Raw genomic sequence first — 26,150 nt, forward strand, 5'->3', positions numbered from 1 at the left:
TGAGCGCACGGGTGCGTGGCTGGGAACAGGGGTGCGCCGAGGGAGCTGTTGGCCTCCAGGACTCAGCGTGAGGTGGGCCTCACCTGGATGTTTTGCAAAGGGGATGCCTAGTAACCTGGTGAACCGCTTAAGCAAGGGCTTACTTACAGAGCTTCTGTTTTGTTCATAATAAAAATACTGGGACTTCCCTGGTGGCGCGGTGGTTAAGAATTCGCCTGCCAATGCAGGGGACACGGGTTCGAGCCCTGGTCCGGGAAGATCCCACATGCCGCGGAGCAGCTAAGCCCGTGTGCCACAACTACTGAGCCCACGTGCCACAGTTACTGAAGCCCACACACCTAGAGCCCATGCTCCGCAACAAGCCACTGCAATGAGAAGCCCGTGCACCACAACGAAGAGTAGCCCCCACTCGCTGCAACTAGAGAAAGCCCGCACGCAGCAGCGAAGACCCAGTGCAGCCAAAATTAAATAAACAAAATAAATAAATTTATTAAAAATAAATAAGTAAAATTTAAAAATTAAAAAAAAATTAAAAATAAAAATATTTTGCCTCTGTTTAATTGAGCTATGTTGGACAGCTAAAATATTAAACGAACCGAAACAAATTTCTAGGTTTTGGACATTATCAATCAAGAGAGAACATACTGAGGCTTGCAAATCAGTATCCACCTCTGTCCGTTTAGATTGTACTGGGTTGGCCAATACCTCACCACTCTGCCATCACTGGAAGGATTAGGTACCTTTAGATGTATGGGATACTAATAATCTACCAGATTCTAGACCTAGAACGGAGAGAGAAAGAAAAACTCTAGGGCTTCCCTGGTGGCGTGGTGGTTAAGAATCCACCTGCTAATGCAGGGGACATGGGTTTGAGCCCTGGTCCAGAAGGTCCCATATGCCGCGGAGCAACTAAGCCTGTGCACCACAACTATTGAGCCTGTGCTCTAGAGCCCGCGAGCCACAACTACTGAAGCCCTCGTGCCTAGAGCCCGTGCTCCGCAACAAGAGAAGCCACCGCAGTGAGAAGCCCGCGCACCGCAATGAAGAGTAGCCCCTGCTCGCCGCAACTAGAGAAAGCCCACGCGCAGCAACGAAGACCCAAGCAGCCAAAAATAAAATAAAACACAAAAAACTCTTAGAGTAGAATAATGCATTGTGTTAGGAGGATGTCAAATGTCATAAAATTAATCTCACTGAGTATTTATTTTGTTTGTATTTTTCTAGGCAATCGATAGCATTCATCAAGTGGGGGTTTATTGTCTTGCTCTGGTGCCTGCCAATACTCTGCCCAAAACTCCGCTGGGAGGGATCCACATATCTCAGACGAAACAGCTCTTTCTGGAGGGATCGCTACATCCTTGTAATATCCTCATGTGCCCACATACATGCGTGACCAATTTGCCAAAACCCCGGCAAAAGCAACCAGGTAAGAATGCTGGCTTTGAAGGCATGACATTAAAACTGTAACTTGAAGAAGCTGAATTCTCTCAGCATGATGTTTTTCTCTAGAGTTGGACTTTACAAAGATTAGTAAGTAACATGAGAATCGTATCAGCTGACCAAAAGCAGGAAGGAGTGAGATTTTGTAAAATAGCTTTTCCAGGTTTACTGTTGGCTCAGTCTTCTGAGTAATTCTCAGTAGAGCGCCTCCATTTTCCCTGGATGTAAGGTATGGGGTCAAGGTGATCAGAATCCCACTGGCGGAGGTAGAATAGAGCAAGTCCCGTAAGGGAAGGTTCTGATAATAAGAAGAGCTAGTATTTATTGAGGCTTACTAAAAGCCAAATATGAGCTATACATTTTACAAATATGATCCTAGAGCTTCGCCCTCAGCTGTGGAAAGTAAAGTTCAGAAAAGTTAAGAATTGTGCCCAAAGTCATATAGCTGGTTAGTGACAGAGGTGAGATAAATAGCATGTTTTGCATTTGCCATATTCCTATGAATTCAAGATGCAAATAGAAGTATGTGAATTGCCATGTGAAACAAGGAAAAAACCAAATAGTCAATTTCACCATTTTGCCTAATTTCTGAACAAACCTAGGTTGTAGGGCTAATGAGTAGGAGACTAAAGGCAGGAGTAAGTGATTGATGGTCAGTCATGTTAAAATATCTGTTTAGGGCTTCCCTGGTGGCGCAGTGGTTGAGAGTCCGCCTGCCGATGCAGGGGACACGGGTTCGTGCCCCAGTCCGGGAAGATCCCACATGCCACGGAGCATCTAGGCCCGAGAGCCATGGCTGCTGAGCCTGCGCGTCCGGAGCCTGTGCTCTGCAACGGGAGAGGCCACAACAGTGAGAGGCCCGTGTACCGCAAAAAAAAAAAAAAATCTATTCAATCCAACATGAAGTCATTAAGTTTTATTGATGCTTTTTCATTTTAATTGAGAAGTTAATGAGAGCCTCCCAGTTTCTTGTATGCCTGGAAACACATGAGAGCCAAAATCTGGCCTTTACAGTTCCCACTGCTACCACATACACTCACACACACATACACATAGTAGGAAGATTAGGAAGTCAAAGGGAAGTATGGCATTTAATTATATTTCCATTAAGACCGCTTTTGCTGAAAGGTAAATATGATGTACAATAATAAAATAAAAGGTAAGCCTCTGACTCTCTAGGATATTTTTATTAGGATATTACAATGTTAATCTGCTCTGCTTTGCAGTAGTTATTACTTCAGTGGTCTGGTGGCTGAAGATCATATCACATTTGGTTATATAGACGTTATTGTCAACTCACCAAGTAACCTTATCTTAGTAACAGTGTATATAGAGCTAAAGTATATATGATATTTATCAGTTTCTGCTAGTGGAAATGACAGTTTATGGAGGCTAATATTCTACAGGGGCAGTTGGAATCAAGTCTGTACTAATCAAGAAATATATAAAAAGAAGTATCTTCATATTTCCTGCCTACGTATCTGATGGATATGTAAAACATACAAACCCTTCTCCATCTTGTATTCTGTTATACTGAAGTCCTACGTTTGTCATATGAGTAAAATCCTATTTTAAATAGCATTTAATCTAGAATTCCTTTAACAAAGCTTTCATTTCAGTAGATGCTTAAAGGATGCAACTCAGAGACATAGTAGTTGCTTAAAACATTGCTTTTGCTAGCCAGATTTCACCCAGTTTTACTAAATGATGAAACCTGTATAAAAGGTTTATTCCTAAGCCCTCATAGGCATAGCATCCACCTGTCTGATGAAAGCATTAGGTTTGGAATTTTTTTTTTTCTGTCTGTTGTGATGGTCTGCTAAGATCTTAGTGGAATGCTTATGGGTCAGACCAAAGCAGCTTGAAAATGTAGCATAGGTGGAACAGACATGATGTGGGGATAGCATGAGAGGATGGGGTTTAAGAAGAATACAGGAGCATAGAGATGGTTGGGAGTGAGGTAAAAAAGGAAAGGAGAGGAAAAGGAAGATAGAAACGGTGTTAAGGTAGCCCAGTGACAAAAATCTCATTGAGATGTCTGTTAAGCTGTCGTGTAAAGAATGGGAATGTGTTAGGACTGGTTTTGGCTGCACGTTTCAGATGAACATAACGGCTGCTTAAACAAGAGGCAAGTTTTTTCTTTCTCAAGTGAAAGAAATCCAGAGCTAGGCAGTCCAAGGCTAGGATGGAACTGGCTAGGAACCCTCAGTCACCGTTGGTCCAGCTTCCCATCTTATCGCGTTGGCATCGTTATCAGTTAACTATTGTTACAGATGTGCTGCATAACAAATAATCCTAAAGCTCAGTGGTTTAAAGTAAGAAGCATTTATTTTTCACTCACGGAATGTGGATCTGCTGAACCTGGCTGGGATCCGCTGGCCTTGGCTTGGCTCCAGGCTGTAGGTTGGGTTCAGACCTGTTCCATGTGTGTCCTCATCATGGGACCAGCAGCTACCTGTGCCATATTTTCCTCAAGGCAGATGGCAAAAGCAAGAAGCAAGCCAAACCATACAAGCATACTGAAAGCTTCTGTTTGCTTCATGTTTCCCAACATTTTATTGTCCAGGACAAGTCAGACCAGGCCCAAAGTCAGTGGAGCAGAGAGGTATATACTCCTCTCATGTAATCCCAGCAAGGAAGACTTGTAAGAAAATCAGACAATCTGCCACAGCCAGCCTTAGCATACTGCCTCAGGGTTCATTTAAGCTCCTGACCTCCAGCCATCAGTTCTACATTCCAGCTAGCAGGTGGGAGAAAAAGACAAAGAAGGGAATACCCTTCCCCTTTAAACATATCTTCTAGAAATCGCACATATTACTTACTCTTACCTATTATTCTCCCACGCTAAAGAATATAGTCTTTATTCCAGGCATTTGCCCAGCTAAAAACTGGGGGTTGTGTTTTTAAGGAAAAAGAGGAGACTAGGGCTTGATGACTAGCAGTCTTTGCCAGTGGAAATTTACAGAATTTTGTGGAGAAAATAAGAAGACATATTACAGGTACAGCACAGTATCAGCAATTAGCCTCGTAGATGTTATTGCTTTCAGTAATTTTTCACTCTTTGACTCATAGTCTCAAGAAATACACACAGAAGGACCTCAAGAAATTACTGCTGAATTATTTTTGTCATTTTAAATTACTCTGAAAAATTCACTTTTTAAAACATCACACCTTTGTTAACTTTACATTGTGAGTCCAGGAATGGGCAACTTACACAGTCATATATAGTCTGAGTCCTGCCTATATAAAAAAGGCTGTCTCCAACATAATATATCTGTTAACGTATTATGCAGTCTCTTGGGAAAGAATTTTGCATATTGTATTGGATTGGCCAAAAAGTTCCTTCAGTTTTTAAGTAAAAATAAAAGACATTTTTCATTTTCACCAAGAACTTTATTGAACAGCATATTCACCATTTTGTTCCACTACCTTCTGCCATTTTTCAGGCAACTTCATAATTCCATCTTCCCAAACCTTTTTCTTTTTGAGCAAAGAACAGTTCCAGGTGCCTTTTACAGTCTTCCAGGGAATTGAAACTTTTTCCATTAAGAGAATTTTGTTAAGACCGAAATAAATGGAAATCTGAAGGTGCAATGTCTGGTGAATACGGCGGGTGAATCAGAACTTCCCAGCCAAGCTGTAACAGTTTTTGCCTGGTCATCAAAGAAACATGTGTTCTTGCGTTATCCTGATGGAAGATGATGCGTTTTCTGACTAATTCCTCTTTTTGTCGAGTGCTGCTTTCAACTGGTCAAATTGGAAACAGTACTTGTTGGAATTAGTCATTTGATTTTCCAGAAGGAGCTCATAATAGAGGACTCCCTTCCAATCCCACCATATACACAGCATCACCTTTGGATGAAGACTAGCCTGTAGTGTGGTTGGTGGTGGTTCATTTCGCTTGCCGCACAATCTCTTCTGTTCCACGTTATTGTACAGTATCCACTTTTCATCTCCTGTCACGATTTGTTTTAAAAACGGAACGTTTTCATGACATTTCAGGAGAGAATCGTGAGCAGAAATACAGTCAAGAAGGTTTTTTTTGCTTAACTTCTGTGGAACACAAACATCAAAGCAATTAACGTAACCAAGCTGGTGCAAACGGTTTTCAGCGCTTGATTTGGATATTTTGAGTATGTCAGCTATCTGCCACGTGGTATAATGTTGATTGTTCTCAATGACTCGATTTGATCGCTATCAACTTCACCTGGTTTACTGAACCATGAAGCATCGTCCAGTGAGAAATCTCCAGCACTAAACTTTGCAAACCACTTTTGACATATTCAGTCAGTCACAGCACCTTCTTCATACACTGCACAAATCTTTCTATGCGTTTCAGTTGCGTTTTTACCTTTTTTGAAATAATAAAACATTATACGCCGAAAATGTTGTTTTTTCCTTCTATCTTCAATATTAAAATGGCTACACAAAAATTCACCAATTTTGATAAGTTTTTTTTTAAATGCACACTGATATGACAGCTGTCATAATACAGTCTAACAAAATTGTTTCGAATGAACTTAAAGACAGCTAAGCACTACTAGAGAGCCATGTTACGGAAAAAACCAAACGAACCTTTTGGCCACCCAGTACTTAAAATTTCAGTGGACATACACCTTGTAGATGAAAACTGTTTAGCAGAGTATTGGAGTTCTACCCTTAGGGTGTGTTTTTTTTTTTAGTTTAAAATTTTTCTTTAACTTTTCATTTTGAAGTAATTTCACTTACAAAAAAAGTTGCCAAACAGTAAAAGAATTGCCTTATACTCTTTACCCAGCTTCCCCACATATTTAAAAGTGATTCCATGATTTAAGTGATTTTGTTCCAGCTATTTCAGTACATTCATAATCAACAGATTTTGGCAATAAACGTTATTTAATATTAATCAAAGCATAGCATCAGCATTATTCAAAACTCAGCTGGCAATAAATTTTGTTATGTTTTAGCTGTCTTCTTAGTTTCATACGTTGGAGTCTAATCTTTAAGTGACCATCAGGAAAGGCATACAAAGCCCTAGCATTATTGAGAAAGGGAGAGTTTTCCTTTTTTATCTTGAGAAAGGGAGAGTTTTCACTTTTTTTTCCCCAAGTGGCAAGCGTCTGGAACAGTTGAAAATACTGTAATGAACACCCATATACCTTCCCCTAGATTCAGCAACTGTTAACTTTTTTTTAACTGAATTCTTTGAAAGGAAATTGCAGACATCATGACACTTCACCCCCAAATATTTCAGCAGTGTATCTCTAGAGAACAAAAACATTCTCCTAAAATTTTCCTAATCAGCCACAATGCCATTATCCTATTAAGAAAGTTAGCATTGAGCTTCCCTGGTGGCGCAGTGGTTGAGAGTCTGCCTGCCGATGCAGGGGACACGGGTTCATGCCCCGGTCCGGGAAGGTCCCACATGCCGCGGAGTGGCTGGGCCCGTGAGCCATGGCCACTGAGCCTGCGTGTCCGGAGCCTGTGCTCCGCAACGGGAGAGGCCTGCGTACCTCAAAAAAAAAAAGAAAAGAAAAAAGAAAGTTAGCATTAATATAATCCTATCATTTAATAATACACAATCTATGTTCATATTTCTCCACCTGTTTATTTTAGTAGCTGATTTTTTTTTAATCCAGTATCTAAAGTCACACATTGCTTTTGGCTGTCATGTCCTTTAACTTGAAAGCTCCCAAATCTGTTGTGTCTTCAACACACGGACCTTTTTGAAGAATCCAGGCCAGTTGTCTTGTAGAATGTCCTACAATCTGGATTTCATTGCTCACTTAAAATAAAGCCCTTCTGATTTTCCTGATGAACTCACCCTCAGTCCTCATAGATGGCAGATTTCTTTTCAGACCAGATATTTATTACTGTTAAGCCCCCGTTAGGGTTTTATCCATGATTGGAACAGATGAAATGTATCAGTAGGAACCAATGCAACCAACTGTCACCTCCTCGGAGTGAAAACTTCCCTCTCTACACAGTCCCTCCACCCCCCAATCCATGTCTCTCCTGTGGTCCTATTTTCTTTTTTTCCAGCACTTCCTGCTACCTGACATTATCTGTGTATGTGTTTATTGGTTGCCTTTCCCCGCTAGAATACAAGCTGTATGTCTTGTTTGCTACTTTGTCCCAGTGCCTAGAAGGGTGCTCAGTCGGTATTGGTTGAATGAACGTTTGAACCAGCTTTGGTCAGTCTGGAAATGCTTGGGGCTGGCGTGGGGGTGGTATGTAGCTTGAATCGCCATCTCCAGAGAGCTGATTTTTGCTTTTACTTACAGGCGTAGGCCCTGCTTCTGTGATGGTTGGGAATCTGGTTGCAGGAAAACGCATAGCACAAGCTGCAGGAAGGGATCTTGGGCAAATTGAAGAGAATGATTTAGTGAAGAAGGTAAGTGTTCCAGAAGGGTTGATTTTTACAAACAAGTCAAGGACAGAACCTACGCTTCAGGTAACAGATGGCAGATGCATTGTCCAGCTTCTTAAAAGTTGCTGACCATGATTCTTTTTTCTGCTTTATGACTTCAGCACCAATTTCTGGCGGAGATCTTACAGTGGCGAGCCCAGGCAACTCCTGACCATGTACTCTTCATGCTGTTAAATGCCAAGGTATTAAAAATGCAATTGTATGTCTAATCAGCTGGCTATTGTGAGAGTATCTTAGGCACACTTGATCTCTTTCTTTCATCAGAAAAGTTCTATTGCCAACTCAGAGGAAGGAGTTGTTGCTTTCTCCTTGTTTTGATATATGAGGATAAATTGTGCAGTTATTTCAAGGTTGAAATGAGACCTCCTGGAGTGTTATTCAATACTGTCTCTTTTTTGTCACAATCAAGTTGTCTTTATTCAGTTCTGATAGGAACCATAGGACAACCATGTAATTACATAATCTACAGATAGACAGAATGCATTGTGTCAATGTAATTTTTAACCCAGTTTGACTTTTAATTCTTTGATTTCCACCAGAAATAAAATGACTTTAGATCAACATTTTAAAAACCAGTTGTTTCTAGTACATACTTAAATTATTTATTGCTAAAATAAAAAGCAAATTGAAAATTATTCAAGAGTATGTTTAACTACTGCTTTCTAATGGATGGTTCGCCAGAATATTGTATTTTTTAAGTTATGCATTCCATGGGAGTCTGTTGAGATTTGTTTGTTTTAATGGTTGAGTCCGAAGCTGGTACTGTGACCACAGCATAGAACAGTATTTGTCACCAGCAGGGGGAAGACTGGAGGGCCTATTTGAGTCCCTTAGGGGACTTACCCAGATGGCCCCCTTCTGCCCCAGGCCCTGGATTCTGATAGTCTCTCCCTCCCTCCCTCTCTCCCTCCCTCCCTCTCTCCCTCCCTCCCTCCCTCCCTCTCTCTCTCTCTCTCTCTCTCTCTCTCTCTCACACACACACACACACACACACACACACACACCCCACACACACAAACACAGCTTTGAGAATTTATGCAGTGATAGAACCTGAGAGGGATATGCTATGCATCTTAGTGAAAAGTCAGTTAAAATCTTAAGAACCATTGCTCTATGGTAGAAAACTTTGGGACTTCGTTGCTCCACCTCTGCATGAAGTGGGCTTCTCTTCAAGCCCATGGATTGATTAGGGTCCTTCCATTTCAGTAAGAAGATGTCAATCCAGCTTGTTCCCCACTCCACTCCCAAGCTTGGCTACAGTTAAACTTATGGCCCTGTCAAATCATACTTCAGATCTATTTGTTAGTGAAAGTAAGTTGAAATTTGCTTCTTGGGTAGAGAAATAATATATATGGATGACTAAAGGACATGTAGTCCATCTATTCTTCTGCATATTCTAACATTTTACCTTGGATTAGCCCAGGCCACCAGAAAGCTTAGGAACCATACAACATTGTTCCCTTATGCCCAGAAAATGCTTCTTACTGAAGTTTAGTTTACTGCCGTACCAAGGACCAGAAAGAGAGCCATTGTAAGAAATGGCCTTATGAATTTAACCCTGATTTTAGCCAAAGGAATATTCATTTTAGTGTTATAACCTTAATGTCCAACAGTAGACAATTGACTAAATAAATTATGGCAAATAAACATGAAATACTATGCAGTCGTTGAAAATAATGTTATAGAATAGTTGATGACCCAGAAAATAGTCATAATGTGGAAGTAGGAAAAGTAGGATATAAAACTTTAATATTAATTGAGTACTTACTGAAGACCCTGTCCTGGGTGCTTTCCATTTCATAGTTCATTTTAAGGTTAGGGGAACGGAGGCACAGAGACATAAAATCACTTGCCCAAGGTCGCAGGGCCCTAAGTGGTAGGACTAGGAAATTAGCTCCTTCATTTGAACCCAAACTAGCTTCAGAGCCCACATTCTTAGCCAATGCACTATACAGCCTCTGGATACCTTTTTTTTTTTTAATGTTGCATGTGAATTTATATATAATACATACTCATTTGTTAAAAACCAGGTAAATATACAGCAAAAGTTAATAGTGGTTACATCTCATATTTACTAATCTATATTTTCCAAATTTCCTGTATTGAACTTGTACTACTTTATATTAATGAAATTTAAAAGTTATTTTTAAAAGAAACAGCTCAGTAAACTTGTTTTTATCATGAGTTTTTTAAAGTTAAGTTACAATAATTAAAACAGTGTGGTATTGGCACGATATAGACAAATAACAGTTTGGTTTTATCTGGTAAAGTTGAAGGTGGGCATACCCATTGACCCAGCAATTCCATTTCTAGGGCTATACCTGACCAAAACTCATATATTTATGTACCAGGATATATGTATTAGAATGAATTGTCCATCAGCAGTAGAATGGATGAATAAATTGTGGTATGTTCATGCAGTTAAATACTGTGCAGCAACAAAAGCAAATGAACTATACACCTAAGCATGAGAGGTTAGATGACGCTTCATAGAATGTTGAGAGAAAGAAGCAAATCACAAAAAAATATATGTACAGTACAACTATGAAAATCAAGTATTTCATAGGTGGTAAAAATATAAAGAAAAAGAAATTAGCCACTAACATTAAAAAGTCACGATAGTGGTCCCCTATGGAGGGAAGGAGAAGGCACCCATGAGGGTGCTTTTAAGCAGTGGTCTTTTTCACATCAGGCTGGTTCTTACACAGATGCTTGTTTTTTATATATATATATATATATATTTTTTTTTTTTTTTACCGGTACGCAGGCCTCTCACTGCTGTGGCCTCTCCCGTTGCGGAGCACAGGCTCCGGATGCGCAGGCTCAGCAGCCATGGCTCACGGGCCCAGCCGCTCCGCGGCACGTGGGATCCTCCCGAACCGGGGCACGAACCTGCGTGCCCTGTATCGGCAGGTGGACTCCCAACCACTGTGCCACCGGGGAAGCCCTATAATTTTTTATTAAGCTACACGTTCATATCTTACGCACTTTCACACTCGTGTGTTATATTTTACAAAGGCACAGGGGTTCAAAAAGCCCAGCTCGGTGAAACTTGAATTGGACAATAAGGATATTTATGAAGACCCGCAGGAGAAATTATTCTCAGGACCAGGAATAATTGGCCATCTTCTAATCTGCTAACCTTTGTTAATTCACTGTTCGTGTTTTTGTTTACATCTCTGCTGTTAGAATACTCAGAGCCAAACTCGTGTTTTACACAAGTGTACTTGACCACATAGCCAGCGCCCTGACCTCACTCATGCCCTCGTCCTGCTTTCATTTCTTTTATTTTCCCCTCTTCTCTTATTTCTTCTTGTAAATACAAAATTGCTATGTATTTTTAAAGCTACCTTAAATAAGAGAGACTGTAAATACATACGTTTGATTTAAGTTAATGTTGTTAGTCCCTAAGTACCTTCAAACATTGAGAAAGAAAAGGAATACCACACACGTCTTTTGGTGCTTGGGGAATTTTCACTGAACTTGATAGCTTGCTGCAGATAATCTAGCAAGGCACAGCCTTCCGTATAATGTCAGATTGGCTCTGTTTGTTACTGTTTTCCTTACTGAGCGTCAACCTGCTTATACTTTCTTCTATTAACAGGGAACTACGGTGTGCACGGCCAGCTGCCTTCAGCTTCATAAGCGAGCAGAGAGGATTGCAGCAGTTCTTGGTGACAAGGGACATCTCAATGCGGGAGACAACGTTGTATTACTCTATCCACCTGGTAAGTGCTGGATTGGTAGACTAGACAAGCTCCATTGCTAGACTACAGACTCTAAGACGACAGGAGCTCAGGGCTGCTATACATGACCACGTGGGCTGTGCGCACAGGCTCATGCCACGGGAACAGGCCTCTCCTCTCAGGGTTGTGCAGTGTGAGGGCTCTGCCAGGACCGAGTCTGTTGTATTTACTCTTGTATTTCCTGTCTTGTATAATACTCTTGTATTTCCAGGCACTGTCTAGCTCAGTGCCTGGCACTATGGTAAATATTGAATGAGTGAATGACAACTTCTTGACTTTTGGAAACACTCAAAAGAGACCCTTATTTCTAGGAGTGCTCAGGAACGGGACTCTTTCACCCAGTCTTCAAAAGCATGTTGTATGTGAACTCTGACTTCACATTCTCCACATCGTAATTCGTGCTTACTGTCCCTCGATTATTACTGCATTCATCTTCCACGCTCTAATTCAGCAACCTCTTTACATCAAGAGGGACTCAGGGACTTCCCTGGTGGTGCAGTGGATGGGAATCCGCCTGCCAGCGCAAGGGACACGGGTTCAATCCCTGGTCCGGGTAGATCCCACATGCCGTGGAGCAACTAAGCCCATGCACCACAGCTACTGAGCCCTAGTGCCACAACTACTGAAACCCGCATGCCTAGAACCCGTGCACCGCTACGAAGAGTAGCCCCTGCTTGCCACAACTAGAGAAAGCCCACGCGCAGCAGCGAAGACCCAGTGCAGCCAAAAATAAACTTAAAGAAAAGAGGGACTCAGAATTACTTGATGAGTTTGGTGTAAATATTAAAAATTTTAGGTGAAATATTTCAGTTGTCCCTTTCTTTAGTCTTCGGCCACCTAACTCATAACTCCAGCCTTCTGTGGTCTTTTATCCCTTTTACCTCATTTTACAGTGATTCTCACTTTGCTTTTTTATTTACATTGATACTAAGATTTCTTAGAAGGTCATCTGGTAAAGGAATTCCTCCTTGTTCCTGGGAGATTGTCTTCCATCTACCAATTAATCATGGTGATGGACCACAGCACTTCCCAAGGAGGCCACCCTTCGAGTCCTGATATTGCAGAGGCTTCGTATCAAGTGATGCCTTGCCTCCCTAAAACCTGCACCCACTGGGGGAGTGACATCTTGGGGGTCCAATTGCTGTTCACATAGCGGCCTTCTAAAGAGTGAAAGAAAGCTCAGGTGTTCCTCATCTCTCCTTTTCCCATTCTTTTATCTTCCAAGTGGAGCAGCCCTAATTTTTGCAGTTATTTTTTCTAGGTAATATCAAGTAATGATGTCAAAATACCTTCGTCAGGTATCTTTCAAGAGCTTACTTCTGAGCTCCTTTCTCGTTATTTATTCTTGGCTTCTCTATATATTTTTTTAAGTTGTTTTATATGCATCCTTCTTTACCTTCTGTTTCTTCTAAATTTAAAAAATTTCTTCCGATAATGTCTCTGTTAAATTACGGTCTAATGAACCCATCTGGCACATGATTTAATAAACTGGTTTTGGAATAAATAAATAAATAGGTTTTGGAAGCTCTGGCTTTTGCTTTCTCGGTGACAAACCAGGCAGCTAAGTGGCTCTGTCTTGCAGGCATCGAGTTAATCGCTGCGTTCTACGGCTCCCTGTATGCCGGGTGCATACCTGTGACCGTCCGACCTCCTCATGCTCAGAACCTCACAGCCACATTGCCCACCGTCCGCATGATTGTTGATGTAAGTGCCGGGTATAACTTGCCTTATCCTCATCTCATAAAACCCAGAGTCAGACAGCTAAGCATCCTTACTCATTTTCCAGTCTAATTGAGTCAGGAAGTCGAATCTGTCTCCTGCAAACTACCTCCTTTTCCTTTATCTGATCAAAGTGACCAGCATTTTCCAGTGAAGGAATGTGGGGAAAGCAGTTTTTGGTGAGATACAGGATTGTGTTTTTATCATGAACATTAAGGAAGTGAAGCTGTCATTAGTATTTCTCCATGAAACTTATTTTTTCCCCTCTTCTTAAAAAAGTCCTAATATTTTTTCTGCACAGTAACCAAGGTAATTTTAAATGCCAAACTGAATTCTCCCCATGTCAGGTCACTTTTTGAGGGGTTAGTCTTATAAATTCGCTTGGTATAGTATTAAAGTATACTATAGTAGGAAAGTAAGATAAATCTTATTCTAATCATATCCTAATGTACTTTAAAGCAAAGAGTTACAAAGTTCCAATTTATGTCACATTTGTTTCTCTAAGAACTGCTGCTCCATCCCCAACTGGAGCCTGCAGTACAAAAGGTGCATTTGCCACAGATGATTTTACTACAAAGTTCAGTTTGGCAAAATGCCCTGGTTATATTCTGCAAAGTAGGCCGGAGCAGCAGGGAGGGGAGTTTCCTTCCACGGACACAGTTTGCGGGGTGAGGGAAGTTGGTCCCCATGCGTTTCCATGTGCGGGTGTGTGGGAGAGCTCGTTCCTCTGAGTGCACAGAGTCCCTCAAGTCCAGGGTATGTTCTAGGTCCGGTGTGTTTCACCATATTCCCTGGACTGTTGCAAACACTACCTCCTTCCGAGATGATCCCCCAACACCTCTCATTCCCTGAGTACTACGAAGTCCATGTTTTTATTTTATTATGGTCTTCATGAAATCAAGAGATCTGGGGATCCATACTGAGGTTATAACCATGGAATATTTGAGAATCACTGTTGTAAACAGTAACTTGTGTTATGAACAAGTCCATCATTCTAATTCAGTGTTACGCATTTTTCAGGACAAACGTAAGGGGAACACTGACCTCCACTGTCCTGTGTGTATTCTTTGAAAAGCTGGTACTGCCCTGTCCCAGTATGATGTGCGAGTTGCTTTCAGCAGCAGCCAGAGCCTGTGGTGCTACACGGGGCTAAGTCTCATGGTGCTTATTTTTGTCCATTTGTTTCTAGGTCAGCAAAGCAGCCTGCATTCTCACCACACAGACCCTAATGAGGTTACTGAGGTCCCGAGAGGCAGCAGCAGCTGTGGATGTGAAAACCTGGCCAACTATCATTGACACAGGTGAAAGGGAGATTTCTCCAGAGGCATTGAGGGGGCAAGAACATTCACTCCCCGAGATTTCCTAGGTTCTCATACCAAAGGTGTTTACACAGCTCTTCCGTTGCAGCCCATTCCACCTGCTAAGACAGAGGCAAAACTTAATATCCACTCAGCTTGAGTTACCAAAGGACTGGATACTGCAACATCCAGATCCAGAGAAGCAGATCACAGTGTGCCAGAACTCTGGCGACAAAACGTGACTTGCTGTTACTCTTGGCATCGTCAAACGGTGGTTAGGTGTTTATGCCAGATGTGACCGTAGACATGTTGGGCTACATAAAGTATGGGGAGGATCTGACCCTTGACTTCCAGATGTGATAGAGTTGGAACAGCATTGCACTAGGAGTCAGAAGACATGGTTCTGGTTCAAGCTTCAGTCCTTATTTTCTGTATAACCTTGTCTGAGATGACCCTTTCCTAAAACACTACCTACCCTGGCCCGACTCACATATTTATTGAGAATATCAAATGCAACATAATATGAAAATACTTTGAAAACCATAAAGTGTATGAATTTTAGATGGTGTTCATACTAAAGAAGGGGGTAAGACTTTGGGATAGCTGGAGATGGTGGTGGAGGGGAGAGTGTGGGTTTTGGAGTTGGGCAGACAGGTGTAAATCCTCATCCTCTGTTACTCGTAACTACTTCATGGGGTCATGAAGATTAAATGACATAATGTAAAGCACCAGCATACAATCACAGTAATAACAACATCTAACTTTTTATTGAGCCCTTACCATGTGGCAGTCATGTAACATGTGTTACCTAATTTCCTCCTTCTACAACCCTATTAGATAGGTGCCAGTTTTAGCCTCATTTTACAGATAAGAAGACTGAGGCACAGGGAGGTTAAGTAAGTAGCAGAACTGAAATTCAAACCCAGTCAGTTTGGCTCCCCTCCCAGCCCCTTAATCATTATCTCCTCCCTACCAGTTTTCAGTAAGTATCACGTAGTGTCCACTTCAGGGACATTTATGTGGATTTAAATGCAGGGATGACATCTATTTATGGTTATTGTGTCCAGATGCTGAGCTATATTTTTTTACATATGTTACTTAAGGATATACACAAAGTCATTTGTAATATGTAACACAAGTGGATTGTGTTGGTGTTAAATGATGTAGATAGATCTGCTGTGGTTACTGGACTCAGTCATGTTTCAGGAAGACCTGGAATGTGGTCTGTGATACAGACAACAGAAAGGTTTCTTTAGGTATTTGAGTGGCCCTTCCCTACACAGAGGTGGGTTGAAGGTGATAGAGAAAGTCTTTGGTTTGACCAGAGATGAGTGCCCAATGATACAGAGATTGAAAAGTCAGAGTCAGAATCGTTTCTTGATCTGGAAAGCCAAAGGAGCCATTGAGGAGGCATGGCTGGGGCCAGAGACATCCTTGATATCTTTGGATATGACATACTTATAAAGCAAATTTGGAGGGAAGGGAGAGGTTATCATAAAAGAGCAAAGGAAAATAATTCCCAGTTCTAGATTATCATTCTTAAAATCAGTCATTTTACCTTGGAGAAAAACTGTCCAACTTTTAAAGCAGTCCATGGTTACTGTGACGTGTACTAAACTGTAAATAATGAACTTTAACTTGAAACCAGCATAACAACAAGTAAAGCTTCTTGAGTTGTCTTAAAGTGCTTTATATGAATTAACTTCCTAACAGTTCTGGGAGGGCAGGTATTATTACCACTTTAGAGATAAGGAAACAGACACAAAGAGGTTAAATAACATCAAGATGACATCACTGAGAAATGGCAGAGCTGGGATTTGAACACTGGCAGTCTGCTTCTTTAGCCTGTGTTTTCAGCTACTATGGTATATTACCCCTCTCTAATCGTCTAGTAAATACATCTGCCTGATGTAGTTTCCTTGCTTATATTGTCTATTGGTGCCCTCAACCCCAACCCTCCTCTAGGAGTGACATATGTGAGCCGGTTGGTTAAATACGAGAAGCCTCAGCTTTAGCAAATCCCAGAAGCTAAGTGTGGCCATAGCAAAGCCACAGAAGACCGGTGGAAGAGCAATGATTTTCGAGTTCCAACGTGTCTGATTTTTTTTTAATGTTACTGAAGTGTAGTTGATTTACAATGTTGTGTTTAATCTCTGCTGTACAGCGCAGTGACTCAGTTATACATATATATATATTCTTTTTCACATTCTTTTCCATTATGGTTTACCGGAGGATATTGAATATAGTTCCCTGTGCTATACAGTAGGATCTTGTTGTCAACATGTCTGATTGACATCAGGTTTTTTCTTTTCCTTGCAGATGATCTACCCAGGAAAAGGTTACCTCAGCTGTACAAACCACCCACTCCTGAGATGCTGGCGTACCTTGATTTTAGTGTCTCCACAACTGGCATGCTTACGGGAGTGAAGGTAGAGTAGTCGGGATATATTTACTCTCTCACTGGATGCTGGTAAAGTGCCAGGGCTGCAAAAAATAGAGATGACCACTGCCCCAGGGACTTCAGATGGAGAGGCCAGCTGGTCGTACCAGAGACCAGCAGGCAGAGGATCAAGGGCCACTGCTATATTTAAATAAAAGCATTGGCTCTTCCGGAATAAGTTATCCCAAGGAATTTGTGTTATGAAGTGTTCTGAACCTAGCATAGAAGCCAACAGATAACGTTAACGAGTTAGTTCAAGCCAGTACGAAGTCATAGATTCGTATTTCATAAAACTCAGTATTGAGAAGTTAACAGATAGACTTACCCTTCAGTTAGACTTCGATTAGGCTTTTTGAAGCAATGAAAAATATACATCATTTTGAGGAGCTGGAGGGAATGTAAGCTTCTCAAAACTCTCATTAGAGCTGCTTTTCTGCCTGTGGGATGCCAGTTCCATCCTGTTCCATGTTCCTTACCTTCCAGATGTCCCACTCTGCGGTCAATGCTCTCTGTAGAGCCATCAAGCTCCAGTGCGAGTTGTATTCCTCTCGGCAGATCGCCATCTGCCTTGACCCTTACTGTGGACTTGGCTTTGCACTCTGGTGTCTCTGCAGGTAGGCATGGAAAAGCAAAGAAACAGAATGCATGGGAATATCTTTGGGGCTGTGAGCATCTCATCCTTCCGTTTGCTCCCTTAATTTGGTAGAGTTTCAATAAAATGCTGATGCTTTCCAGAATTTGTGCATCTAATGTATCTTCGACGTTTGTCTGGTTTGTTTGTATTCCGTCTATTAGTTTTATGCCTCAGACAAAAGGGCAGTGATCTTACTGCCTCTTCTGTGCTCCATCCTGTCATCCTCATTTTAGAAGCAGAGCCAAGTAGAAGGATGACACTTGGGTGAAATGTCATACTGTGTCAGCCAGAATGCACCCCCTAGGCTTGGCAGGAAGGAATGTAATGAGATGGGTGACAGCATGTGGCTGGAAAGTAGCACATTGGCCACATTGTTCCTTGTGGGATAGCAGATCCCAACTCCTTCTACTCTCCTCCCAGAGGACCTCATCTCAGCCTGCATTTTCACCTCCTTGATGGGCATCTTTGTCCCCATTCTTCTTAGGATGGGCTCATCCACCTAGGTTAGGGGCCCACACTAGGAACTTGGGCTTTATCTTCAACTCTATATCTTTATGTCATACTTCCAATTAAATGTCAGATCCTTTGGCTCCATTATTCTTAAACCTATCTCTACATAAGAATCACCTAGGGGTCTATGAAAAAAAAAATTAATGGGGCTTCCCTAGACATACTAACCTAGATCTCCAGAGGTGGAAACCACAATTCCAGTATTTTTTTTTTTTAATACAGGATTCCTGGGCTCCTAGTTATTCTGGTCTACATTCAAGGTTTAGGAAGTTGAGGATTCACGGCTGGAGATTGTACATACAATACAGGACTCTTTCCTTTTTACAATACAGGATTCCTTCCTTTTTATCCTGGGTGCACTGTCAGGGTTCAGGCTCTCATCCTCTCTCACCTGGATTATTGCAGCCTCTCCTAACTGTCTCTCAGCCTTCAGTGACTCGTGTCTCCAATACCCGCTCCGTGTAACTAGCTTTACCCCAACTTCAAGCTATAGTGACAGCCTGCTGGGTAAATTCTAAACTCCTTGATATAATAATAGATCAGTGATTTCACAGTTTGGCCCTGACCCTTCTGGCTTCAGTTCTCACAACTCCCCAGGCATTCTATGCTTTAGTATTTCACTCTGGAATCCTATTTCTGACAACCTCACACACACCATGTAATTTTATATTGCCGTGCCTTTGCATATGCTCTTCCCTCTGCCTGGAATGCCCTCACCAGCTTCCCCATTTTTCCAGCCACTGTCAAATTCCTACTCATTCTTCAAGCCCGAGCTCAACTGCTGCCGACTCAGTGAAACACCTGCCGCCCCTTGTGTTCCCAGTTTGAATGACTTGCTCGTCATTCTGTGATCGTGATGGCCTTTATTCACATCTCAGTTACCGCCTTCCACAGTCTGCTTTATTCTGTAGTTATTGTATCTTGTGAGTTGCATAGGAACAAGGCTGATTCTTAGACCTTTATATCTAATATGACCCAACCCTGTCCTTCATGCTCAGTAAATATTTGCTGAATTGATGGTGTTCTAGGATGAATTGATAATGTCAGTTCTTGCCTTTTTTCATTGCAGTGTCTATTCAGGTCACCAGTCCATCTTAATTCCTCCTATGGAGTTGGAAAACAACCTTTTCCTCTGGCTCTCCACGGTCAACCAGTACAAAATAAGAGACACTTTCTGCTCCTATTCAGTGATGGAGCTCTGCACCAAGGGGCTTGGAAACCAAGTGGAGGTGCTGAAGGTAAGAAGCAGCTGTAACCAGGAGACAGTCCTGAGGGAAATGGGCCAGGCGAGATGATACCCCACCTTGGGCTGGCCAGACACATCTGCCTGCTTTTTTTCTAGGCAAACAGGTGTTTGTAAACCTCAGGAAGTTTATCTCTTTCAGTTTCTAATTTAATGCACTCTTTCAGAGTTTAATCTGATTCTTACATTGTGGAGAAGAAGGTAAAACTGGTGAGGAGGCTGAACAGAAATGACTTTATGTGAAGGATGAACAGAAACTGTGACCTCCAAGAGGATTTTTCCCAATAGAATTTGCAGCCTGAGAATCTCAGAGATTGGCGACTGCCCCAGAGATAAGGTCGCTCATTCATGAGTGTATCCCACGATCATATGTCTAACTGGCATGTGAGAGTCAAAAAACACTGAATTTTCTTTAGTAGAGAAATGTGACCTTAAGAATGAAAAAAAGAGATAAGAGGTTAGATATCTATGTTGCTAAATTTGTTTTTCTCTCAGTCCCATCTCTGCATTTGAAATAGAGAGAAATGTAAGGTATAGAAATAAAGAGGGATTAAAAATATATTGCTGAAAACCTAAGATTTTTAGGTGAAAGAGGAAAGAAATAGAGAATGAGCATATTGACCTGTGGATAATGACTTTAGTGGAATTCCTTGGCATTTTCTGAAAAGGCATATGTTTTCTCTGGGTGTCTGAGGTGAGAAAACATAGTTCCTTGGCTTTTCCTGACCGTAGAGATAGAGCAGTGGCCCTGCTTGTTCAGCACTCCTGTGATTCTGCTGACCTCGGCTCCTGTGCGTGGTGTCTTACAGACCAGGGGAATCAACCTCTCCTGCATCCGGACGTGTGTGGTGGTGGCTGAGGAGCGGCCCCGCATTACTCTCCAGCAGTCCTTCTCCAAGCTTTTCAAGGACATCGGTCTGTCCCCTCGGGCTGTCAGCACCACTTTTGGATCAAGAGTCAATGTAGCGATATGTTTGCAGGTGACTGTCATGAAATCTTGCTTGTGTGGGGGGCTCAGAGCCCAGGCTACTGCTTAGCTGCTGTAGGCCTCTGGGCTTTTTATTTGGACTTCACTGTACCTTATTTTGCCCATCTGTAGAATGAACATGGTAGCATCGTCCTTCACAGGGTCGTTCTGTAGAACCACTGAGTTTCTAGGTGCCAAGCACTTGGAGCTGTGCCCGGCAGTTGAGCTCTAATGTAAACGTTTACTCTAAGTAGTGGTTTTATGGCCCAAGACGATGAGTCGAGAAGATTTCTGAGTCCTATTTGAATTTTATTTATATGTTACCCTTTGTTTTCTGTCTCCTCCATCTTTTACGCCTTTTTTTTTTTTTTGCAAAAGAAGTACAAATAAGCCTGCATTCTTTTCTGCAGCCAGATGGCGATTTTGCCATGTTATCTTGGTGGGTAAATAACAGAAAAGAGGCTGAAATAACAGAAAAGAACTGAGTCTGATTTTATGTAGCTTGGAAGCTCGTAAGGCAAATACAGACATGGACAAGAGTGAGAGTCACAGAAGGTGGTGTAAATGGGTGGATACTTTCAGGTCCTCTGTGTCTGTGGTCGGATGACTTTGGAGCAGCATCATGACGCTTGAACTTTGGAGCCTGTTGTGGGCCCCTTGCTGCCAGCTTGGGCCAGTGCTGGTTTTGAGAGTCCCATGCATGCTGGTCTGTCTCATCCCTGCCTTGAGTCCAGGGGTGAGGACCCTCCTCAGCCTGGTAACCTTTCAGTGCTGCTTCGGCCCCCAGCCTACTCTACTCCCCTGGGGGAGGAAAGGAAAGAAAGATGAGAAGAAAGCGGGGCCAGGAGTCTCTTTCGTTATAGCCCTGCCTCGTCGTTCAAAATAGAGTTTGGATTTTTCATGTATGTGACTAAATTATCTATTTCTTGATTTGAAAATGTAAAATATGGAAATACCATTCAGTTAATTTTAAATAAACAATACATTTATTTTTCTTTAGGGAACCTCAGGGCCTGATCCAACTACTGTGTATGTAGATCTGAAATCATTAAGACATGACAGGTACAGTAGATTGGTTATGCTTACTTTCTGTTAGCGTTCCTAAGCATGAAAAGTTCTGAGCCTCGAGAAAGTCAGCTCTCCCCACTCCTTCCTTCTGTTGGTGTCTTCTGGGGGGATGGGAGAAGGGAAGAAATTCATTTTCATTATTAATACCTAATAAGGTTTTCATTTATAAGAAGAAAGCTTTAATTCTCACAGTTGCTGCACTGTTCTTTAATATTAAAATGTAACATTTGACATAAATTACACTAAAATGGATAGACTCTTTGCTCTGGAAGTTTAAAAATAACTGAGACAGACAGAATAAATGAGGCAGAGTAGGGTTTTTGAAACAACACTTTATCTGAGCCCCAGGAATAAAAGCCTTCCTCCTCAGCAGCTCACAGGTGAATCGTAGCTATACGCCAAGGGGAGCTCCTGGCGGAGGGCTCTGGGACCTTTTCCTGAGTCCCACTGACTTGGGCTGTGTTCACAGTGTGGCCTGTGGCAGTGACCCAGGCTGCACAGGCAGAGCATCTCTGGTGCTGTGATTTTCAGCCTGGGGAGAGTTTGTCCTCCAAAGGACATTTGACAGTGTCTGGAGACATATGTATTGTCACAACAAGGGGATGCTACTGACATCTAGTGGGTAGAGGCCTGGGATGTTGCTAAACATCCTACAGTGCACAGGATAGTGTCTCACAAAGAATTATAACAAAATATCTGACTCAAAGTGTCAGTAATGCTGAGTTTGAGAAACTCTGCTCTGATGTGAGGAGAGATAGATTAGAGGCAGTGTAAATAGCTGTGGTAGATGCGGTGCAGTCATTTTTTTTTTTTTAAGGCTCTTATGTTGTAAATATTGTTTTTCTGCAGGGTTCGTCTTGTGGAACGGGGTGCCCCCCAGAGTTTGCTCCTCTCAGAGTCTGGAAAGGTAATTTGTTCTGTTAACCGTTGGGAAGGTGGTCTGTGTGTAGAAGTAGTTAGTTTTTGTTTTCTGTGGGGTGTTTTTTTGTTTGTTTGTTTGTTTGTTTGTTTGGCTGTGTTGGGTTTTCGTTGCTGCACGCAGGCTTTTTCTAGTTGTGGCGAGCGGGGGCTACTCTTCATTCCATTGTGTGGGCTTCAGTAATTCTGGCATGGGCTCTAGAGTGCAGGCTCAGTAGTTGTGGTGCATGGGCTTAGTTGCCCTGAGGCATGGCACATGGGATCTTCCCGGACCAGGGCTCAAACCCGTGTCCCCTACATTGGCAGGTGGATTCTTAACCACTGCGCCACCAGGGAAGTTCCCCCGGTTTATTTTTTATTTATTTTTTATTTTTTTTTGCGGTACGCGGACCTCTCACTGTTGTGGCCTCTCCTGTTGCGGAGCACAGGCTCCGGACGCCCAGGCCCGGCGGCCGTGGCTCACGGGCCCAGCCGCTCCGCGGCATGTGGAATCTTCCCAGACCGGGGCACGAACCTGTGTCCCCTGCATCGGCAGGCGGACTCAACCACTGCGCCACCAGGGAAGCCCCCCGGTTTATTTTTGAGGTTGAATCTTGTTATACCTCTGTCTCCACTGAGCACGATCCCGTGAGCACCGTCTCCACTCCTGCCTTTGTACACTCCCTCACCTCACTAAAGAGATGGGGGTGGGGAACTGCATTTCCTAGAGGTCATTAGATTTAATTGAACCCCGTCTTTGTGTTTTCTCTTTGATTCTTAGATTTTACCTGGAGTGAAAGTAGTTATTGTTAATCCAGAGACCAAAGGCCCTGTTGGAGACTCTCACCTGGGAGAGGTATGTATAATATTCCCCTTTACTCTGAAGAGTCAGCAGTGAAAGACTTTAGGGTTCATATTTTAGAAGTCAGGAAACTGTGGATATAGCTTTTCCCTCATGGTGAATTTTTGAAAGTTTTCATCTTTCTCTGTGAGGCTCAAAACTGACATGGACAGAGGGGAAATTGAGACCAAGATGGAGTGAAGATTTAGGCACCGAAACTAGAACTAGTCCCAGATTGGTCCACTGACATACCCTTAACTGAAAAGGAAAATGGGCAAATCCCACCTGTTCCCACCTATTAAGGAGTGGAACTAAAAGGAGCCACAAATTTTAAATTTTTAAAATTTATACAAATTTTATATTTTATTCCAAAATGTATCCATTTTTGTATTAGTATAAAAATATTTAAGACTTAATTTTTCTTCCCCCAAATCCCTGAGAGACACTGATATCTCATCTCATAGCTCACTGGGAGCAATGTTGTGGGTGCACGAGGCAGATGACCCGGGCTCTGCCAGTTACCAGCTTCTTGTGATTGGGCAAGTTACTTAACGTCTCTGTCCTCAGTTTCCTCAACCATAAGTAATAATGGCACCCACCTAGTAGGATTGTGTGACAGTTAAATGCATTAATACCTGTATCTGTCATATATTTGGAACAGTGCCTGTCACACAGTGAATACTAGTTTTGTTACCATCGTCGGCTATTGCTGTGTTTACATTGTAAATTCAAATAGCCTGTAGTATTTTCCCGCGGTCTTCGTAACTTAGTTTCAGAGCATAGAAATGATCCCTTGATGCATTTGTGAGACTCTGAAAGAGGCTGAGAAATGAGCCAGGGAGGGCTTCCCTGGTGGCTCAGTGGTTAAGAATCTGCCTGCCAATGTAGGGAACATGGGTTCAAGCCCTGGTCCGGGAAGATCCCACATGCCGCGGAGCAACTACGCCCATATGCCACAACTACTGAGCCTGTGCTCTAGAGCCCGTGAGCCACAACTGCTGAGCCCACGTGCCACAACTACTGAAGCACGTGCACCTAGAGCCCATGCTCCTCAACAAGAAAAGCCACAGCAATGAGAAGCCCGTGCACCGCAACGAAGAGTAGCACCTGCTCGCTGCAACTAGAGAAAGCCCGTGCGTGGCAACGAAGACCCAACGCAGCCAAGGATAAATAAATAAATAAATTTATTTTTTAAAACAAGAAAGAAAGAAAGAAATGAGCCAGGGAGGCAATGTAGCCTCAAGGTTAAGAGCACGGCCTCTGTGGCCACCCAGGCTTGGGTGTAGGTTTCCTTGTTTCTGCATCTTAGGCAAGTTACTTAACTCCTTTTTTTTTTCATCTGTAAAATGGGAATAACAGTAGTACAAACTGTATTGTCATGTCATATATGTCAGGATTGATGGAGGTAAGGCATATAATACTGTTTAGCACATGGTAAACACTTGATAACTGACAGCTGCCTTTATTGTTGCAGCTGTGTTGTTACTATAAAAATGAGGTTAAAAAACCAAAATAGGGACTTCCCTGGTGGTCCAGTGGGTAAGACTCCGTGCTCCCTATGCAGGGGGCCCAGGTTCGATCCCTCGTCAGGGATCCCACATGCTGTAACTAAGATCCCATCCCAACTAAGAGTCCGTATGCCGCCACTAAAAGATCCCACAACTAAGACCCAGTGCAGCCAAAATTAATTAAATTAAGCCAAAATCATCTGTCCCAGAGAACTGAATTGATTCTGGCGAAATGTGACCAGTGCTTTTTCTTGTTGTAGATTTGGGTGAACAGTCCCCATACAGCCAGTGGCTATTACACCATCTATGACAGTGAGACTCTTCAAGCTGACCATTTCAACACCCGCCTCAGCTTTGGGGATCCTGCTCAGACCCTGTGGGCTCGAACAGGATACCTGGGTTTTGTCCGCCGGACCGAGCTCACAGCAGCCACCGGAGGTATCTTCAGCAGTTCCTCACCCCCGTCCTGCTGCGCTTTGCAGCCCCTAGCACGGGCTGGCCTTCCGCAGCCTGCCTTTGGATGTGGAGTGTGTGTGTTGAATTATTCCCTTCTCCGACTCTTGAACCCATACACGAACTTGTATTCATTTGAAGTAAGACTTTGCCCTCAAAGAGGACCCAGGGAATAAGCACTGGGGCCCCGTGTCAGCATCCCTGACCTGTGGGTTGGCTCGGCCAGGCAGTCATAGAGATGTGCCTGGTGATGGGTAGATGCCTCTGGCAGGACTCGGCCCTCAGCAAGCTCCTGGGACAGGTATTCCACCTTTAGTCCCTTGCTCCTAAGCCTTGCAAGCGGGAGGCAGTGCAGAGGAGCCAGCCTGCCGAAGCCCTCTGTCCCTTCAGCGGCTCACGTTGGACACGAGCCTGCTTGGCAGGGCTCTCGTGTAAGCAGCCCCCAGCCATCCTCTGCCCACTGGGCAGCCACAGTGAAGCCGTGACTTCAACCTTCCTGACGGCATGAATGGCCATTTTAAAATACCCAGCACCAATTGTATCATCCACACCCAGAACTGACACAGATCACTCACTGGACTTGAGCAGCTGGAACTGAGCCAAGTCACTTCTCCTTCGCCCCTTGCATGTGTTCCCCACTGACCAGCTCCAGAGTGTCTCCATATTTCACAGGGAAGTAGAATAACATACTGGTGGTGAGGGAAGCATGCCTAGCCAGGTGCCTTGGTTTGGAAGCCTACCTCTGTCATTTGCTGTATGACCTTGAGCACTCACTCAACCTCTCAGTTTCCTACCTGGAAAATGGGAGTGATAACGTTTCCTGCCTTGTGGAAATGATGTGAGATTAAATGACATAATGCCTTCAGGTGCCTGGGACAGTGACTGGCACCCAGAAAACACTCGAGAGTCATTAGCTACTCTTTCCGTTGTTTTTGTTACTACAGTCTTCAGCTCTTGTATGATGGGACTCTGCTGGC

General features: G+C 42.9%; 1 protein-coding gene across 5 annotated transcripts in view; it reads left to right on the top strand.

The window, feature by feature from the left end:
* DIP2B (DIP2 acetate--CoA ligase B (putative)) overlaps positions 1-26,150 on the top strand; it is a 236,316-nt gene that overhangs the window by 203,460 nt on the left and 6,706 nt on the right. For all 5 annotated transcript variants that reach the window (XM_027106260.1, XM_027106264.1, XM_027106262.1 and 2 more), the window contains 14 exons: positions 1,225-1,426; positions 7,704-7,813; positions 7,951-8,031; positions 11,454-11,577; positions 13,178-13,299; positions 14,504-14,615; positions 16,932-17,041; positions 17,536-17,666; positions 19,266-19,434; positions 20,249-20,419; positions 21,407-21,468; positions 22,324-22,381; positions 23,153-23,227; positions 24,981-25,158. In XM_027106260.1, coding sequence (XP_026962061.1) covers positions 1,225-1,426; positions 7,704-7,813; positions 7,951-8,031; positions 11,454-11,577; positions 13,178-13,299; positions 14,504-14,615; positions 16,932-17,041; positions 17,536-17,666; positions 19,266-19,434; positions 20,249-20,419; positions 21,407-21,468; positions 22,324-22,381; positions 23,153-23,227; positions 24,981-25,158 — 1,705 coding nt within the window. The remainder of the gene's footprint in view (positions 1-1,224; positions 1,427-7,703; positions 7,814-7,950; positions 8,032-11,453; positions 11,578-13,177; positions 13,300-14,503; positions 14,616-16,931; positions 17,042-17,535; positions 17,667-19,265; positions 19,435-20,248; positions 20,420-21,406; positions 21,469-22,323; positions 22,382-23,152; positions 23,228-24,980; positions 25,159-26,150) is intronic.

Source organism: Aethalodelphis obliquidens, unplaced genomic scaffold (genome assembly GCF_003676395.1).
Source record: "Aethalodelphis obliquidens isolate GAN/ISIS:26980383/991018 unplaced genomic scaffold, ASM367639v1 scaffold8, whole genome shotgun sequence".
In the NCBI taxonomy this organism is placed as follows: Eukaryota; Metazoa; Chordata; class Mammalia; order Artiodactyla; family Delphinidae; genus Aethalodelphis; species Aethalodelphis obliquidens.